This window comes from Fulmarus glacialis, unplaced genomic scaffold, assembly GCF_000690835.1.
Source record: "Fulmarus glacialis isolate BGI_N327 unplaced genomic scaffold, ASM69083v1 scaffold35757, whole genome shotgun sequence".
NCBI lineage: Eukaryota > Metazoa > Chordata > Aves > Procellariiformes > Procellariidae > Fulmarus > Fulmarus glacialis.
The window spans coordinates 33,053-53,777 of NW_009224455.1; the positions used below are offsets into that span (position 1 = coordinate 33,053).

General features: G+C 38.1%; 1 protein-coding gene across 1 annotated transcript in view; it reads right to left on the reverse strand.

Annotated features, from left to right (window-relative positions):
* Positions 1-20,725, reverse strand: part of LAMA1 (laminin, alpha 1) — a gene marked incomplete at both ends in the record, with an annotated part of 64,925 nt that overhangs the window by 32,483 nt on the left and 11,717 nt on the right. Inside the window, 17 exons of the mRNA XM_009582157.1 lie at positions 317-444; positions 1,320-1,505; positions 2,121-2,300; positions 2,678-2,821; positions 5,266-5,502; positions 8,178-8,314; positions 9,609-9,789; positions 10,787-10,893; positions 11,408-11,619; positions 11,869-11,955; positions 12,564-12,691; positions 13,472-13,582; positions 14,488-14,599; positions 15,867-16,078; positions 16,827-16,928; positions 18,176-18,349; positions 19,331-19,471. Coding sequence (XP_009580452.1) covers positions 317-444; positions 1,320-1,505; positions 2,121-2,300; positions 2,678-2,821; positions 5,266-5,502; positions 8,178-8,314; positions 9,609-9,789; positions 10,787-10,893; positions 11,408-11,619; positions 11,869-11,955; positions 12,564-12,691; positions 13,472-13,582; positions 14,488-14,599; positions 15,867-16,078; positions 16,827-16,928; positions 18,176-18,349; positions 19,331-19,471 — 2,579 coding nt within the window. The remainder of the gene's footprint in view (positions 1-316; positions 445-1,319; positions 1,506-2,120; positions 2,301-2,677; positions 2,822-5,265; positions 5,503-8,177; positions 8,315-9,608; positions 9,790-10,786; positions 10,894-11,407; positions 11,620-11,868; positions 11,956-12,563; positions 12,692-13,471; positions 13,583-14,487; positions 14,600-15,866; positions 16,079-16,826; positions 16,929-18,175; positions 18,350-19,330; positions 19,472-20,725) is intronic.

Sequence of the window (20,725 nt, forward strand, 5' to 3'; positions counted from 1 at the left end):
AAACAACTAACTATATCACCCATCCTGCAGAACACTGCGTCAGCCTGTAAGGCTCCGTGCTTCTTTATGGGCTTTTCTATCAAAGTAAGCAGCAGAGACATTTAGTGTTTCACAGAAAGAATTAAAGAGGGAATCTGCTGCCATTAAAGGTCATAAATGTTTTCTTATCAGAGGAAGAACAAAAGTCATAAATAGGAAATTGGAAATTTCTCTAATTTGCGTTAAATCTTTACTGTATAGCTCATTTGGGACTATTTCTAGGTTAAATTACAGTAAATGCAATATAGTAAGTAAATGCAATCAGAGATTGCTTTACCTGCTTTGCTGTAATCCTTGGCCATAAGCCGCCTTGATAAGGATGTATTCAACATTGCTTAGCACAGACATGAAGTCAGAACGTAAGACAGGCTCATCAGACACAGAGTTAAAATACTTCCAAGAATCCTAGGGAAACATAACACATATTATTAAAACCATGAGTGTTCAAGCTCACTTCAAGGTAACACTCTGTTCCTCCTTATGTGTTCCTTCAGAAACGCAGTCACAGTGACCATGTCTAAACTCTAGGTCCCAGAAAATCCAAAAACTTGCTCCATGTTAGAACAAGACATGGTTTTATATCATTTCTCCTCTCCTTCCCTTCCCTGCACTCAACTTCTGTGACCAGTTTCTACAGGAAAGCAGTCCAGGCCTTATGGCACAGCTTCTTCTGGCTAGAGCTGGAGAACGCAGACAGCCAGAAGACCAGGACTTCATTTCATGTGCAGTTAGAAACTGTAACTGTGCTGTAACTGTATCCTGCCTCCTGTCAAGAAAAGAGACTAGACCTCACCTTAGCCCTAGTCAGCTAAGAGTCCCAGAGACCAAAGGAGGTCATGGTTATCACCTCTGAAATTGTCCGGTGGGCACTACTGCAACTTACTGCTCCTGCTAGGCTAAGATTCATGTCCCATGTGATGCTCCTGGGCTGTGAGCGTAACATACAAGCTACAAAATTATGAGACTGCCTGAGAGTGACAATACCTGACTGCCTGTCATTTATCACTGAAATCTGAGTCTGTGCTTGAAAAGCTTGCCACAGCAACACCTTCAGCACTTCCAAAAGAGGAAATTATGTCAAAGTGTTATTTGCTGCTACAGCACGATATTCCCAGCCATTTTTTCCCTAAAAGAGATGCATTTTAATCCAAGCACTCTATTTACTCGATCTATTTGAAATCAGATACGCATTTTTCAAAGTATTTTATTAAATATATAGAGCTTTTCTGCAAAAGCTTATAGAAGGAAGGAAATATTTCCACATCAATGTTTTAGCTTACCTCCTTCATTTCTACTTCCTTGTCAGTTCTCACTCCGTTTTCTGGAGAAGGGATGTCTACATAGATGACCAACCTGCTGGCGTGACCTCCTTTCATTAGAATCTGTGGCTCAAAATTTGAGGTTCCAAAGCCATCCAAAGCATAAAAAGCAATAGTATATCTCAGCTTCCCTCCATAGGCCATGAGCTATTTGGATAAAAAATTATTACTTTTATTTATTCCAAGGTTAGAGCTACTAGTTGAAAATACTTTAACATCATTGGAAGACTTGAAAATTGTCAGTTCTTTGAAGAATTGGCAATAAAACATGAAAATTAACTTAAAACTCAGCAGTTTTTGCACCAAGGTTAAATGCGTATTTCTAAAAAGCAGTCTTGGTTTCTTCTTTTAAGCCCTTTCAAGGTGTGCACTCAGTTTTCATTTAATTCCTAAGCAATAGAGATTCCATGATCTATATACTGAATCTAGCATCAAGGTTGAAAACTCTTTCAGGTTTCTAAAGTAAAATTGAATATATCACTCTTCCCCCCAATACGACCTCTGAAAAGTAACATGGTAGTTAAATACGGGTGTTACCAATTTACAGGGTCAAGAAAAAAATCATTAGGAAAGGGTAATGTAAATATACTGTTTGTGCTTGCTATAAATAAGTTCAGTCACTGAACATTTATAATATTATGACCTACAAGAATAGAACTAATGCAGAAAAATGTGATCAAGTGACTATTACACAATAAAGGAATGACTACTAGAGAATAAAGAAAATATCTATAAACCATTCTAAATATTTAATGATCTTACCCGGTCTCCCTGAAACTGCTCTGGTAATTTCCAGTAAAATGTTTCTGTATTTAAGTATTTTCTGACTATGGCAGCATCCAGTAAAACATCAGGAAATTGCGAAAATACTCCTTCCACTGTTCCAGTCAGGTTACTTTGAGCTACTACATGCAGAATGGACTGATCTGGAGTTAAGGTTATCTGCAACACAAAGATCAAAAGATTCATTCAACAAAAATATTGTATCTCAGTTTAATATACTGTTAACAGTTTTAGCTGCTTTGAGACAGTCAATAGTCCATTTTAGAGTAATAAATGTCCAAACCAAAAAATTGGGAAACACGTTTAATATTTATTTTTTTAAAAAGTGAAGAGTGAACCACAAGATTTCAGAAATAAGACTATGACCACTTACCATTTGTTTTCTTTTTGTTCCGCTATATGCCACTGCCTCCGTAAGCTAGCCAATTACATTCAGCCTGATTAAGGAAATGTATGCAACCCTAGGCACACCAGTGTATTACCTAACATGAGGATAACACCAAACTGTGTCTGTATATTTACGTCTCTTTACTTACAGGAATTCTCACATGATCTTCTAGTTCCGAACAAAATGTGGACATCCCAAAACAGAAGCACGGAACACAACCTAGTGCATTGTTAGCAGACAGAGCAAAAGTTCCAGGTTTACACTCACTGCATTGTAGACCAAATACATTTTCCTGGAGGAAATAAAAAAAACATAACAGCACACTCATGTTACTTTGCTAGCTGAATGAAAGATGGTTCTTCTTGGAAGAAAAACTACTTGCTATGTAAACTACCTAACAGGAAGTCAATTACTGTAATTACTGTATCTATTTTGTTTTACTATGCAGTACTTTTTTTTTTTTTCATTATTTTCCAATGCTTTTTTTTTTTTTAAATACGTAACATTCAAGCTAAATTCATGTATTTGAATTTCTAGCAAAAATTAGCAGCTATACATTTCCATTCAAGACAGAAGAATCTTTTCCCACTCCTCCCGCATCTGGAGAAAGGGCTCTCAAAGCCCCAGAGAAACTGTTCAGTATGAATAGGAATCAGGGGACCTACTCCCAACTGTCTGTTTTTACACTCAATTCCCAACTGGTAAGTCCAACTTGAAGAAACACCCAAAACTACAGTCAGTGCCCACTGGCACCTTTAACCAGAAGATTGGAGAGAAACCTATGAAGGCATATATTTGTTGCCTTGAAGTAAGTTCTTTTCTATCACTCAGTCTTTCAAGAACAGATTCCCACCTTTTCAGGAAAAGCTGTACTACTGAATCTCTGTATTTAATGTTTCCTTTTTTATACAAGACAGTTAATTCAGACTTCACTATTAACAATATATGTGAGTTATTCTAAAGCACTGCCTTTGATTATAGCATAGGAAACAAATTTGAACTTGCACCATAACTACATTTAAAAAAAAGTTGAGATTCTCCATTTTGTATTTATTGGTTTCTTCCTATCATTATCACCTGGATTTTCAAAAGAGCAGGCTATATCATCTGAATCAATGTGCTGTTCCCAAACCTAATAAAAACATGTGTGTATGAGCAGAAAAAACGTCTCTGTATTTCATTTTTTCCATTTGTATAAAGAGGATAAGAATATAATAGCTTTTTCGCTGGTGTTTTCTAAAATTTAATTAGTTTTTTAAAAAGCTTTCACACCTAGGATGGAAGAAGCTGTAGAAGTGTCTATCTGTCTCTACACAGAGAATTAAATAATTCATTCCCAAAAGAGAATGTAGCGAATTTATGCTTTTAAGTTAAGAAAAAAACAACCTTTTTATCAGAGATTGTGTGCTCAGTAATTTCAAGATGATATCAACTAATGTGAGCTGCACTCGGAAGTGCAACTCTTGCAGCAAAGTATTCCTAGACTCTATGAAGGAATAGTTTTCCTTGGCTTGAGGTAGAAACATTTTCTCTGTATTGCTCATTGCATCAGAGTACTTTTATCTATTACAGCTGGTTCATCTCCAATGTTCTATGTGTACTGAGAAAAAAAACTTTTAAATAGCAACTAAGAAATAATGCATATAAGTTATGAACTATTATTACTGGAACTATTTGCAAGGCAAAATGCAATTGTAGAAAAAAGCAAGTGGGATAAATAAAACATGTAAAAATTGTACTATTAAAAATGGTTCATACGGCATTGTTCTTGGTATCAGAAGGCATTTACATCATACAGAGAAATATAGTGACACTGAAGTCACTAGCACCATTCTCATACATTTAACAACATTTACAAAAATTTTGTCCCAGAACTCATGGCCAGTGCTTTGCCCTATTCAGAAGGGAGCAGACAGAAATCTAGGAGCAAAAGGAAAAGTCAGACAATGCATTCTCATTCATTTCTACCTTACAATGCTAATCCATGAAAAAGAGGACTCTGAATATACTACAAGAATGATGTGGTTACAGAAATTCACTTAATACAGAATAAACACATGGATCTTACATTGAGCAAATGCAATCTATTTGAATTTAGGACTGCAGTGAGACCACAGTCGTGAAATATGCCAAATCCTGTACAAGACTAGAAAGACACCAGTCATTTTTCTATCAGATGTACACTGGCTGTTTTGTAAACTTACCAAGGATTCAGCATTATTCAGCTAGAAATGACTTTTTGTGATTAGGCATACAATGGGTCTTGATCCTGACTTCTTAACACACATCCACATCAAATTCCAGGAATTCTGTCTAAAAGAGAACTACAGTACTGTGCCACAATAATTTTATGACCACAAACTGGAAATAAAATTACCTGTCTACGTAAACAAAACAAATGAAGGTAGGAAAGACAAACTGTCTAGTATTATCACAGGAATTTCTGAAAACAGAAATAACAATGCCACGTTGGTAACGTTGCTATCTCTTCTGCCTACAGCTGTGTTGAGTCTGTCAAAAGTGGGGAACCTCACCTAGCAGTTTTTAACCCAGCTGACTAATAATACGACCTGTTCAGTGCTGGGACAGAAAAACCTTTAGGGGTGATTTAGGTGTCTCAAAGGGATGCAGATTGCCTTCTGAAGTCCTTTCAGCGCTACACCTTCCATGACTTTTATGTAATAAACGACCAGAAAACCCCAATGCTGTCCCAAAAGTGTCTGAATACTTCAGTACCTTGCAGGTACAGATGCCAGTTTCTTCTTCACAACCACAAAGCCCTTCAGTGTCATCGCACATCTCCGCTTTGGTTCCACTCAAATCACAGTCGCAGGCAACACAGTCTGGGTAGTCCCTGTAGCCTAATGCACACCTGGAACAGTCTTGTCCTCCAAATTCAACTTTGCAATGGCATTGACCTGTCAATACATCACACTGGAGATTGGTTGAACCAGTGTCGCTACAGTTGCAAGCCTTAGATGAAAAGAAGAAATGTTCATAAATAGCAGATATTTAAAAACAATTTTGTTACAACAGAAACAGCACAGTAAATTTAGAGTAGCCCTTAAAACTCAATGTTTGTCAACAATTACTATACAACAATAAAAGGGAAGAACTTCCACATAGAAATGGGGTTGTTTGGTTTGTATTTGAACAAAGAACTGCATTCCAGTAAACAGTGGATGGCAAAAAGTAAGAAGCTCTGTTGATTCCCAAATCTGGGTTGGGAACCAAAGGAGTTGAAGGAAGCTGTTCCAGAAAAAGAAATAAAAAAAATATTATTTAAAATACTATGTATTGAGTGCAGCAAGTAAATTAAAATAATGTTATATAAATGTTGGAGGAAAGAAATCTCTAAGTACAATAATTTTATAAATATGATAGAAAGAAAAATCTTAATACTGACATTCTTTTAAGATTTCAAGGAGCATTAATAGGGTCTACATCTTGCTTAAGCTTCATTTACTATTTGATGAGGAACCAAGAATCTCATTGCATCCAAAGGTGGGAAGATCAGCATGCACTGCAGCTCTGTACCAAAGGAATACTGTTCCCTGGCAGAGCCCATCCTTCATTATGCAATCAGTAATATGAACCTGTTATTACAAATATGCAAAGTGGATGTACTTAATTTGTCATTCTTTTTTGAAGCAGACTGGATCTAATCTTCAGTCTTAATTTCATATCTGTGGTTACTCAACAAGTCCAATTTTGCTCTGTGGTTATTTCTAATAGTGCAGGCAAAAGTAAATTCCATCTATCATTACCTGACTGTGAGCATTTTCCCTCAGTCTTCTTTCCTCATCATCTGTCTTTGAGACGAAAAGCCTTACCTTGTAAAGCACTCTACACAAAGACCCACAAAATCTATTATCAACATTATGTATCCTTTAGCATTCTTCACAAGTTTGCTGCTCACCATTAGTTCACTCTTGGCATTAAACAGTTTTTACTCTAGCAGCAAGCACTAGATACTACACTGCCTAGTCTAATACACTTTATGACCAAACAAGTCAACAACTTTGGCTCCCAGATACAATTAAAGGTCTACAGCTCTGAACGTCAAACCCTATTTTAAGAATCATAATAACAGAAATAATTTACGTGTACTTCAATCTCTATCTATATGTGATAAAGATACATAAGGACTCTAAGGTACAATTAACTGTACTTTAGAGCTGCAGCACACTTGAAAAGGGTTGTAAGCAAAACATGACTACAGATCTGCTCCATCACCGCACCCAGAAATGGAAGCTGAATACCAAGAAAACTGCAAGAAATGGAACCAGATGAAGTGTCCCACCAATGCAGCCTGTGTTGCAAAAACAGACCAGCTGGGTTTCTGATAGCATCTCCCCCATTTCACCCATGTAGAGAGCATGCAAGAGCCTTTCCAGGGTTTGCCAGTAGACATTGCATGGGATCTCAACCTGCCACAGCTGACTCTTCAGCGCAGGGGAGCCTCCATTGGGACTGTTACCAGCAGATCACAGTATTGTTTGTTGCATCAAGAAAGTAACTAAAATACCGTAGAGTAATTCATGTTGATTACTGTGATGCTGTAACCAAAAGGAATGCTAAGCAACTTATCAAGAGCGAGCAGTTACATATTTAATTAAACTTGGTCATTGGCAAGTGCTGTGGAATCACCCTATGAAAGCAACACTTCAAGGGAAATACACAGGGACCAGCACATTGTATTTGCAGAACATAAGAATGACAGTAGCTGGTAGCTGACAAAGCAGTGCTTTAAAGACCAGCTGCCAAGTAAGTTGCTATAAATCACTAAGATGGTAAACTCTGAAAAGCTATTACAGGACTACTTTATCATCCTTACTCTAAAAAATTAAAGAGAGAAAAAAGAAGACAATTTGGTTGATACTTATACTTGTCAAGCACTTACTGCATATAATGACAGACCTTGTCAAGTTGGATTATATTTGTGGTTTCTCCATTGAAATTACCCATTACATTCATGTAATTCAGAGGCTTTTTAAAATCTCAACATTTATAAAATAAAGATTGGCCCAATGCCATATCTGTCAGGAATTTACTGCATGAACCTAATTGCGTAAATGGTTGCTACTCCTTGGATCTGCACTGAGTTGGTATTTTACTGCTTAATCATAAATATTAAGCTGAGATAATGGGACTTACCATTTTTCCATTCATGAAACATTAACTACCTTATACCATTTTAATTTTAAATATTCGCAAAAAAAGCATGCAGTGACTTTCAAGATAAGTTAGATTTCATTGTTCTTCAAACCATATTATCATCACTCCTTGGTTAGCACAGAAACTACGTTCCTTGTTGCCAATTGTTGTTATAAATCTGTTTTAGTATCACAATTTAAGCATTTAAAAGTTAGAATACACACTTCAAAATTTTAATATGATCTACGCACCTATCCAGAATAGGCACTCTGATCAGTATTTTCAAAGGCAGCTTTCTTAGAAGGTTCCTCAAGAAACACTTTACAGTCTGATTTTTTTTTTTTAATTTTTTTTTTTAATGTGAGCATGTTGCACTAACACTTTGAGACAGAGAATCAAGACTGAGGTTCTCAAAACAAGAATCCAATTCTGACATTAGTATAAGGTGAATTGCTTTTAACAGCTATGGCTTTTCAGCCAGCCTACCATACCTTGCAGCCAAGTTTAGGAGACAGTCCCCAGTGATTTTCTTCACAGAGTTCACATTTTGGTCCCCGAGTGTGAGGGGGACAAATGCATTGGCCAGAATCAGCATTACAGTTGTTCTGAGTATGAGCACAGTCACAGGCTGCAAGAGAAATAGGACCGAATGATTAACTTTATCCTTGCTTTAGCTACAGAGGAGAAACTCCAAGACCACTGATAGTCTTACTTTTCTTAATTATGCAGTACAGTTTATCCATTCCACTAAGAACTCCTTGGCACCCTAATCACTGAGAAACAAATTGTGACCACAGTGACATTTCATCTTTTTATTAAAAGCCCACTATTGCTTCTTGACATAGCCTGTTCGGTGGTTTAAAAAGCAGTGATGCATTTCCACAGGGGAATCCACAAAGCCAAACAGAACTATTGTGGAGAAGAGTAAATTTGTAGGAAAAAATATTCTATTATAGCAGATACAAAACTCAGCAGGAGATGAGATAATGTTCTCAAGCAGGTGAAAGGATTAATCTCAGGAATTGGTACTTTTCAAGAATTGCTTAGTGAATAATATTTTTGTAATAACTAACTGCTGCAGGAAGCACTTGTCTATTTAAGAAATGTAATACTATTCTTGCTAAAAAGCAGAAGTCCAGAAAAGTGGTTTTATTAATTGTTTTAATAACATTTACAAAATTTTCGAGACTGAAATGTTTAAAGGTACCTAAGGGATCTTTGATTCTCAGTAAAGACACAGCATATATGCTCCAAAACATAATCCTATCACATAATCTCACTGCAGATTTCATATTACTATGCTATCTGAGGCAGGAAAGAAATGTTTCTATCAGGTCAGAGAAAAGGTAGGCATTCCTTTAGCTATACTGTGTTGAAAAGGGCATCTTATTAACATGATAAATTAGGTTTTTTGATGGCATATTCTCCATTTGGATTAACATTTTCCTCTGTATCATGACTAAAAATTGTACACACCCAGGCGAGGATGGGAAAATAGTCAATGACATCTTATCAAAGTTTAAAATATATTTTTAAGAATTAAATGAAAAAACAAGGTAAAAATCTGTAAGGGTAGTAGCTCTTAGCTTTTATGATTGCAGAAAAAAAGAAGTTTCTATTCTCTCTGAAGGACTGAAGGTTTTTGTAAAAAAAGCAACAAAGGAGCTATTGAGGATGCAATATTTCTCTCATGCAACGTTTCTGAGTTGTTATTTCATAGTCATCACCTTTTACAAGGAACCACACAATAAGCAATCAAAGAAATGTTTTGTTCCCTAGTTTAATCAAAGTATTAGGAGACCATTCTACAGATTTTTCCATATAGTCATCAAAACAACTGACCTTTGCCAAAGTTTAACATAAAATATACTGCTAAAAGAAATTCCAGACAAACCCTGAAAGGATCATGGATTAGAGCTTACGTGTGCAGCCACCATCCTGGAACGCATGAAAGCCATGAGCACAACGATCACACTTTTCTCCAGCCACTCCTGGTACACAGTGACACTGCCCCTGATGATTGCAGTCCTCGGAGACTGAGCCAAATTGACTGCAGTTGCAGGGAATGCAGCCAAGCTCAGTAAGCAGGCCATAATAACCATTCTGTTGGACAGAAGTTAATACATTTGAACTATATTTCATAAATTTTTGAAAACAATATGATGTACACTCTTATTTTCTCTTGTTTACTTTCCCTGCTGTCTGACCTGCATCAATATTGGTCAGCACTGTGTGACTGCTGCGGGAGGACTCCCTGGCCTTCTCTCTTCACTGTTCCCAGCTATACGCAAGTATGCATTTGGGTAAAAAAGTGAATGCTGAAATGTTCTCATGGTCCTCTAATCTCATCAGTGAGACTTTATGTTTTAAAGTCTGAGGTTATTTTAGTTTAAAGACTTCTGTGAGGTGGGGGTGGGCTGTGCTGACCAGGCACAGATTTCTGTGAATGTGAATGAAAGACCAGAAGAGAGCAGGTCAGTGACCTACGGTACATGTGGATTGAAAGGCATTCAGCTGGGCTGGCACAAGGGCAGTAACTGGGCACAGATTTCCTGCTCTGGTCTCTGAGGCAGTTCTACACTCAGCAAAGGCTGGAAACTGCTGTTTTGTGTCACCAGTGAATATCTACTTGTTCTTATAACAGGCCTGTCTTTTAGCTGAATCCCTTTTTGGTGTTCAGCCATGATGTATTTATTATCACCAACCACAGTCTTCAGATATTCCTGTTCAGACTTCATTTTGCAGAAGCACGGTGCTAAGATCCCTTCAGGTCTGTTAGCAGTGTTCGGTTTGTTTTTTCGGTAAGCCAACATGACTGCACACTGTCAGCGAGCGCAGCACTAGCCTGAACAGCCCTATATAGAAGGGTGCTGAATCAACTATATAGCTTCACATCTGCAAAGAGCGCAGGCAGAGCAATTTGCAACTGCAAAAGCCTGTGCAGACAAACCTTTGGTCTCCACTCCAGCAACAGGTAGCCTCTGCCCTGAATATATTTGCTGCTATGCTCTGTATCTGCTCTAACCGATATCTATAGATAAACAGGAAGACCAAGATACAAGAAAATGTAGGTATTAGGAACAGGTGAATATTTGCTTACCAAGCACTTATCACATCTTTCTCCAATCACATTTGATTTGCAGTGACAGAAGCCTGTCTCGTGATGACAAGTACTCGAAAGGGAACCATTCACATGGCACGCACAGGCTTATGTTTAGACAAAAAGAAACCAAATAAAAAAAACTTTATTAATGTCTACCTATATGCATATGCATTCATTATTATGCAGAATTCCAAATGTGGTATATAATGTGTGTTTCGCCTGTTTATATCCCATAGATGTTAATATACTACAGTAATACCTGTACTAGACATTGGACTAAAAGATAAAAAAAACCCACCTCTGTGAATAGATACATTTGGGAAGTTTGTTTCTTCCAGCCCTATATCTAACATTCAGAAGTAGGAAATGTCCACAGCAGGTCACTGGAGGGACAGTCTAAGTAAGCCAATAAGTTTCAGTAATATGAAGTGTCAGACCCTAGCATAATACATTCCTTCCTCAGGCTAACCCAACCCCATCATTTTCAACCTGCATTTGCCACCTCACAACTTGAAGATTGGCTCTTTCAGCAAAGGTGCACATCCCCCCATCCGTTCTGCTACATGTACACCACATTTTTGTGTTCTTTAAATTTTGAGAGTAATAGTAATAGCTTACCACGACAGCTTTTCTCAATCACTGCATCCCCATAGTACCCATCAGCACACTTTTCACAGTGGTGACCTGCTGTGTTCCCCAGACATTTCAGGCATTGTCCTGTGAAGGTATCACAGTGGCCATCTTCTTGAGGGTTTACATTGCCATTGCATTCACAAGGAGCACACGATTGTCCAGGTATGAGTGGATTTCCATAGTAACCATTAGCACACCTACACCAGAGATTAAAAACTTTATCAGCTGGAATGCAGTCACGTCAAACACTCTCCCCACGCAAGGGAGTATTTCCTATTAAATTTTTATCTGAAGTGTCTCTGTATTACAAGCAAAGACAAAATGGGAAGGAAAAGTTTATTACGAATATTCTGTACATGTGGTATGAACAATTCAAGGCAGGTAGGATGATGAACAGTTAGTGATGGCAATAATGCAGATATTTTACCCAAAGCTAGTGTACATACCTTTCACACTGAGAACCAGTATAGCCTGGAAGACAGTTGTCACAGACAATTCCACCTCCTTCACTCAGCTGGCAAGTAGGACTGAAACTATTAACAATATTTACGGCAGTCAGTATCAATACAGAATCACAAGACTTCTACATTCAACGTCCACCCTTCAAGTCCATACATCTTTCTATATAACCATGTAATTGCAATTTTTTCTAGATTAACATCAATGCCTTAAACATTACAAAATGTCAAAATAAAGTTACCATTTTCAAAAACTCTTCTTGAGTTTTTTTTCTTTTAAAGGAAAGGAAGATTTTAAAACTTCCTAAAAACCTGGCCCTCTTTCTAGCAAATCTGTCCAATTTCTGTACCAAGCTCCTCTTTTTCACATGCAACACTTCTGTCCTTCTGTTGTTTTCTGAAACAACATGAAAGATAACAGTGATTTTGCTGCCAAGTTCAAGGATAGGTCGAAATACTACTTCTACCCTTCATGTACTAATTGCACCAGTTCATTCAGCCTTTCTTAGCTTAGTCTGTATGTTTGTCTACCTGCAAAAAGTGTTTCTAAGAGATATGCTCAAATGAAGAAGGAGAAAAAAAAAGTCCTTCTCTCGCTCCTTCAGATTTCATGACATTTTTTCTTTATTTCACTTCCTGATTTTGCTGAAGATGCAAAAGAAAATCTCATGTAAGCAGCTTACTTGTTTGCAGCAGAACTCAGAGGACATGCACAAGGCTGGCAGTCCTCAGAAGTTCCTTGGGATGGACTTCCATAGAAGCCAGGCAAGCACTGATCACAGAAAGGTCCTGTTGTGTTGTGTTGACAAGCCTGTGAGACATGGAAAAAAGCTTTTCATATTTACTCTTCATGGTTTTTCAGCCCCTGAGGGATCCCTGCAGGAGTCTGCATGCAGTATAACGTTCAAGGAGACAGTCATGAAGGACAGAGTAGAACTTTGAAAATAAGTGGGTTTTTTTTACAAGTTGTAACAACAAATCCTAATTGTTTCCTTCCTACATTTTAGAATATACTTTACACCATGAAACCAGCCACATTACTTATACACAAACTTAAACATATTTTGCATATTGCACACATTTGCAGTAACAAACTTCTTATGTATTTCTTACTAGTGTTTAGCCATTGTATTTCTGTGACCTTTAAATTTCAGAAAAGATATGAGAGCTAAACTGTCTCTTCAGAAGGTAATGTGTAATTTCCACTGATGTCAGTCATGGAAGATGCACATATATCTGAAAACAGATATTCACCCAAAATATTTTTTAATTTTGTTCCTTTCAGGAAAAGTTTTATTGTCACCTGCAGCAAGCAAAGTTAAGATTTTTATCAGCCATGGTGACATTTTTATTTTAGTTCTGATTACTCCCCACTTGAAATGGTAAATTGAAACAAACCCTTTATTGGAGAACACTTTAATGGAGCCTCCTGAACATATTCTGAAATAAACAATGAAAAGCAAGAAAAATAAATACTTGGTACCCATAGCTTGAAATTTACCTACACTGTGAATTTGTCTCCCACAGCCAAAATGTTCTCCTAATTCCTAAATAGATGCTTAAAACACAAACATTTTGAAGGATGACTTACAAAGCAAACACCATGAATATCACACTCAGTTGCATGCCCATTGCATTTGCAGGGTTGACAAATACCTCCAAAGAGTATTCCATCCACACGGTAGTACCCAGGGAGACAGGACTGAAAAGAAACAGAGGGGGGAAAAAGCAGTAGCATGATGTGTATTAAAAGTACACATCAAAACATTTTCAAAGAGCCCACTTCCGACCACCCGCCATCTGACTCATTCACATTGTGGTAACTGAGCGCTCTTTCAACTCTATTGATGTCACTGCAGCTCTTTTCTGGTGGTTGTTTTTTACTTGCACTGGATAAAGGGGATAAGAATTAACTCCATGAAACTTTGATTCAGCCCTTTGTCCCCTGGAGGCACATAAGTTAAGTTTTGTGCAGTTGAATATGTGAAGTTCTTTATTATGGGACAATAAAAAACAGATGTTCTACCTCCGCTGCAGAATCATTAACGATGCTATGGCACAAGGCTTCATACTGAAATTATTTGTCAAATTAATTCCTGCTATTCTGCAGATGGTGCTCTGCCTCCCTAATCTTCTATTCACAGATATATAAGACACCACCTTGCGTGACACATTTGACCCTTGTGGGATCTTCCAAAGGCTAGCATTCCTCCCTGCTAAGATTCCTTATTGCCTCCATAAACCTAATGACATAAAACAGAAATAAACTGTACACAATTCAGATCCAGGAAAAGTGCTATTAACAAGTAAGGTAAGCTCAAAACAGCTTCACAGAGCTTTTACAGCTGCTCCCTCTGCAACACTGATGTTCTAAAGTGTATCATCACCTTTTAGTGCCACAAAATAGAATTCAAGAAATAAGTTTAATATCTCATTTAGTGTATTTGGAAGAAAATATCTACGGGATTGTGTACAGTACAGTAGACAGCATTTCACCACAGAACATATACTTTTATGGCAGTATAATTAAAGGCAGCCTGCCTTTAAAAACTAGATCCTTTCAGATAGGAGATAATTTTGCATACATAAAACACTGTAAGAGGTTACCTCACAGGATATTCCTGTGTAACCTTGAGGACATTCACAGAATTCCACATCTGGTGCTGAAGAAAGATCTATAATATTTGTACTTGCAGTATCCAGGGTCACAGAGTCCAGTCTAGGATCAAGCATGAAAACATCACATCATTTGTTTCCTCAAACTTGATTTTGAACAGGATAGTTTGCTTCTAGGGGAGTTAAGACTGCTGAGCGCTGCTCCCTGGCAGTGACAGCTGAGGAACAGGCACAAACCTCTGCTGTAAAAAGACTATGATCATAGTGTTACCACTGCATTTGCAGTTCTGGGAGTAGATGTGCCATCCTCCTGTTATCATTATTGTTACTACCATAGTCTCATCTCCTGTGGAGAGGTTTAAACAAAACCTTCCCTCTCTGTCATGGTATTAGAGGTAATTCAGTGGGGCAGCCTTCTATTGCTGTCCGGAAATAAGACAGTTTTACTGCACCATGTCTAAAATAGACACATATCACAGGTGGGTAAGTAGTGAGAAACAGCATCAGTTCATTTCTGGTGCACACAACAGAACAAAGCAAAACCTTTTACTGCAAACAATGGCATTTTGCAGCAGAGAAAATCTACTTAGCCACAGGTAAAATGATTTAAATAAATCTTTACAAACATTCCAGAAAGATGAACACATTATTCCTAAATGAACATAAACATCACCACTCCTCAAGGGCACAAAAGGGCACAAAGCAAATCTGGTATCAAGTCCAATGTTATTGATGTGACACGCTATCAAATTAGGGAATGAGGAAGAAAGGCTATTGATGAGGCTAAGGGAATTAAGTAAATAAATGATGAAGCACTGGAACTGATTCCCTTGAGAGAGGTAAGACTTTATTCCTGTATAACCTGGAGACTTGAAACTATGGAATGACCACTTAAATTTGTTCCAGCCCAATTTTCCTATTGAGCACTCCCTTAGAGATGAGCGTCAGTAACATCTACAAACAGACATTAAAAGAAATTACAGCCAAAGTCTTTACTGGCAGGTTTTCAATAGTCAGGGATGGATTAACTTGCCACATACCAAAATAAGCATACTGTTGAGAGTTTCAGAGGTATTTCCCTTTAACAAAGCAGCCATTGTAATATGGCTTTTATGCAGTATTCCTTTAAAGCAGAAAACAATGTTTCTGCTATCAGATATCTTTAAAACAACCAAATGCCCTTTTCCACACATTCCACATGAATGTATTTTGCCGACAAGACCGGTCTTGAGAAAATTCAATTAAAAAAATGGTTTTTTCTAGAAATTATTAACGTAAAAATTCAGGAATACTGCCACTATGAATAGTGTTTCATATGCACAAAAATAATAGAAGTATATCGATTAACTTGAACATTTTATCTCCCTCACCTGTACACGGCTTTTTTGGCAATGTTGTAGTTGGCCCTGATCAGAACATGGGTCACGTTTACCAGAACAGTCATCAACCTTTCCCGGTCTATAGCTTTTTTTGTATTGAAGTCTATGAAATTCTCTGATACAAATCTCACTGCATTAGAGTACTCCTCATATGGTTGCAATGACAAGCCTGCTGCTCTTGTACTCAAAATCTGCCCATTACCCTGAAATTGAAAGACAGAGAAAACATTTTCCATATTTGCATGCGAATTTTATTAAGCAATTACATTTATTGTCAGATATACATCCAGGTAACACAGAAAAGAGGCAATCAAACTAGACTTCTTGCACTAGAAAAAAAGTAAGGGAAAGGTCTGCATTTTCCATGGCTTCAGGAAGACTATAATCCCATTCTCTTTTGGTTCAGAGGCTTCAGAAATACTTGATTTTCTTTCAGAAAAAGAATTAAATTAAATTTCAAAAATCAAACTCCTCTACAAAACAGAATCTCTTTTCTCCTTTGTTCTATTGCTAAGTAAAAAAAAAATGCTTTTTTGGAAGTGTCTGGATTCAATATAGAGCCTTATTTTTTAACTGCAACACAAATCTAGAAAAGTAACCAATCAGCAAGAACATTCATCTGTTTCATAAATGTAAGTCCTTCCATCTTATTGTAGTTTCTTTTGTAAACAGAGCTTCGTACATTTGGTAATGAACACCTCACCTGTTTACCCATAGGTTAAAATTTAGGTATTTCTCATTTAAAACCAGTATTGTATACTTACAATTTCAGACAAATGGATCAGAAAATCAGAGAAACAAGTAGTAACAAAACCTTCATAGTGACTTTTAAGAAGGGACCTAAAATTGACAAAACTACTACTATAGAAATATTATTTTATTTTCCTTTTTTTAACCCCTTCATAGATTCCTAATAATGTCTGAATAGTAACAAGCTGAAAAAAAATCCACCTGAATGATGACATCCACACTAGATACTATATCACTGTCCACACTCTCCATTGGAATGTCATAAGATACCGTATACCTCAAGTCTCCACCAAAAGCTGTGAGCTGAAATAACAAAAAGCAAAGTCTTAACAACACAATAACCTCCAACCAACACGAAGAAGTGACATGGGACAGTACAATGTCCAAATTACAGGAGTACAAAGCTTACAAATACTACTTTCCAGGGAAAATTTAACATGCCGTGTGTATCAACACAGGGACAAGCACTGGCTTGTTGCTGTGCAGGTGTGGAAAGCTAGCTGAAGGCTCTACAGATGATTCAGATAAGTGCCCTCATTCAGTGAAACACCTACAGGACTTTCAACAAACAGCAGAGATTTACACTACTGTCCTAGCCAAGGGGCACAGCATGTTGGAGTTATTCACATTCTGTATTCCACCTTTCAGGCTCCTTAGCCTCACAACTGCTGCCGACTACTTCAAAGTAAGTAGTCAAAGAGTAGTACCATGAGTTAGGCCTACATTAAATGAATAAGAGATCAGAATTTGAGTGAGCGTTGCCCTGTGCAAAACTACTCCTTAATGTTACACTTCTGAGACTTGTTTTCATTTACTGTGTCACCATACTAAGAAATGGGGCTGCAGGGGCAAAGAGACTGGACCGAAAATAATTGTTGCAAGGTCCCCTCTACTCAGCACTGGTAAGGCCACAGCTGGAGTTCTGAGCTTTCCAGTACAAGAGAGAGACGGATATACTGGGAAGAGCCCAGCAAAGGGTCACTAAGAGGATTAAGAGCCTGGAGCATCTTTCATATGAGGAAAAACTGAGAGTACTGGGACTGTTTAGCCTAGAGAAGGCTCAGGGGGATCTCATCAATACATATAAATATCTGAAGGGAGGGTGCAAAGAGGATGGAGCCAGGTTCTTTTCAGTGGTGCCCAGTAACAGGATAAGAGGCAATGGGCACACACTGAAATACAGGAGGTTCCCTCTGAACATCAGGGAACACTTTTTTATTGTAAGGGTGACCAAGCACTGGCACAGGTTGCCCAGGGAGGTTGTGGAGTCTGCAACCTTGGAGATACTCAGAAGAAGCTCTCTGGACATAGTCCTGGGCAACCTGCTCTAGGTGATCCTGCTTGAGCAGGGAGGTTGGGCAAGATGACCAAGAAGAGGGTACTGGGAATGTCTGGCCAGGAACACTGTGATTTGAAGATCAGAGACAGATTGAGAAGTCTGGTACTGGGGTTTATGTGTAATTTTTAATTACAGAAACATGTATTTAGAGCAATGTTATGATTAAAATAGAGAAACTATGAAGGAGTTTTGGTTCTAGCTGAGAACTTACTTTATTTCCTAGATACGACTCAGGTGCTGACCAGTAATAAGTATGTTTCAGCACTTTCACAGCCTCAGTGTTGTTAATACTTATTTGACGGGGTCCATCAAATTGGCTTCGCTGAGGTTGCACGCTCCTTGCATTATACAGATCAGTAACAAGCCATCCAGTCATGTCTGATATCTGCAAGAAAGAATAGTATTATTAATGGAGTCAGGCTTTGTGTCACTGAGAAAGCAGTCACTAAACTTAACCCCTCCCTAGATATTCATTCAAATTGATGGATCTGTAACACTTTCATTAGCCCAGTCTGACATCCAATACATGCCACTTCAGACTAGGATTGTCTCTACCCCTCTGTTAGATGGGAACAAAAATATAATGGGTGTGATTTTCATCCTCCCAATAAAATTAGCATTATACCTATGTAATTCCCTGAGATAGAGTTACAGAACTTCAAGGGCTTTGAGGTCTATCGTCCCCATTTATAGATAGGGCTGAGCTGGAGGAAAGTTAAATCCAGAGTCCCAGAAGAGGGAGCAAGATGAGAGAACTTTGTTCTTCTCACTGAAAGAGTTTTATACAAGCATCTTAGGATTTCAGTCAATTTGATGTGTTTTCCTCTCTTTTTATTGGCACAAAAAACAGGGGACTAAAGTGTGACTAGCTCTGCAAAGACATGGAAGGAATTCAGTGGAAAAACAGTGTTAAAGCCCCCTGTCTCAAGAAATGTCTATTCAGAAAACAGTGATATTTATAACCACCCTGTTTTTCTAAGAAAGAGTATTGGCAATATTGCCAGAGGTCACTCTAGCCTTGCTCAGTTGGTATGAGAGCAAGGAAACAGATTGGAGTTAATCTCTTCAATATGCAAAGAAACTTTAACAGCACAAGGTCAGAAGAAATTGCATTTTTCCAGTACATTATCACAGCCTCCACTACCCAGTGCTTCTGGTATTACTGCAAGCCAGTGGGGCCAAAGCCTGCACTGGGATGACATGCTGACTACCTAGAGCTGCCGAATGACACTGAAAATCCATTCCTCTGTAGGGAGACACATGCCAGAATTTGGAGTTAACTTGGGCACATGTCGAAGAGAAATATAGTACATTTTGCAGCTGCCTGAGGAAAGAATATTAGGTCATGGACAAAACATATAAATACCTGACTGATGGGCCATGTTAGGCTGTCACAGACATCAGAAACCCCAAAGCAGAAACACTCTGTGCAGCCCTGAGGATTTCTTTCTTGCAAATTGTAGAATCCTGGTTTACAGAGATCACAGTTTTCACCTTCTACATTTTCCTGTCAATGGCATATAACATTTGTTTCACATCAGCATTATTATGGTAACGAATACAGTGGATTAGATGGGATTTAGGCATAACAGCATTCAGAAGGATATAAAAGAAAACAGATTTCAGCACAGCAGGATTACTGAATAAGACTCAGCTTAAAACTAAAACTGATTGGAAAAATTTATCAGAATTTGCCAGTTCATCAAAATCTAAACATGCACTGGGAAGGGCTCTATTGCAGTGAAATTTCAGCACTCAGGCAGGGTTTGAAAAGCTTCTGCCAGCTTGCCAGTCTACTACTCTTGTAGCTTGAATTTGTAGATTGCTCTGGAGAAAAGTTCCCATGTTTACTGAATCCAGATAGTCTACATACAGGATAGCTCACCTTTAAGGCCAGGCTCCTGGAGCTACCACAGCCAACTTCAAGAGAACAGTTCCTCAACCATCTATTAATACTTATACTGTGATCCCCACCACTGCTGCCACCTCTTCCTGGAGGAACACCACATACACTTATGCTAGCTGGCAGCTCTTCCTCCTAATATGCTCTGGCTAAGGTCCAGAAACTCCTACTCCAAAAGTAGTGGTGCTCCACCCCTTTAGCTCCTATCACTGGCCTGCTGCCTCTTTACCATGCAAACTGGGTAGTTCAGAGCATACTGCTACATACCTCTTTCAATGTAGAATTTACAAGGGGAAAAAAAAAAATCCAAAACAGTGCACCCAATTTTTTTCTTGTAAAATTTGTACGGACAATATGTAGTTATTTATTCGAAAAGTTTACACAATTGCTGCTGACAAGCAAACCAGTAAAGAAAACATTCGGTAAATGCCCATGAAGCTGTATAAATAGTAAAGCTCAGTGGGTATTTCTACACAGTAAGATATAGGACATTTCCCACTGCCAGGGACAAGTTTCTGATCATGTCCTAGCTTCATATCAGGACAAGACCTGGACACACATGACTCCCCCATCTCAACCTTTGGTTTCCACTATGGGAAAACTCCACTACAAAGGTAAAGAGAACTTCACAGAGCACCCACAGTTCCCCGATACATATGGTTGGGACACCTGGACTGCAGTGCATACAGTGAAGCATACCTGTCCTGCTATTTTGAGGAGGCCTGTATGAGCTCTGCATTGCAATTTGAAATGCAATATCTGTGGACCAAATTCTGCTTTCAGAAGCAGTCACCAGGGTAACTTCACTTCAGCCAAAAGAATCACTCCAGATTCCAGATTTACATCAGATTTGGTCCG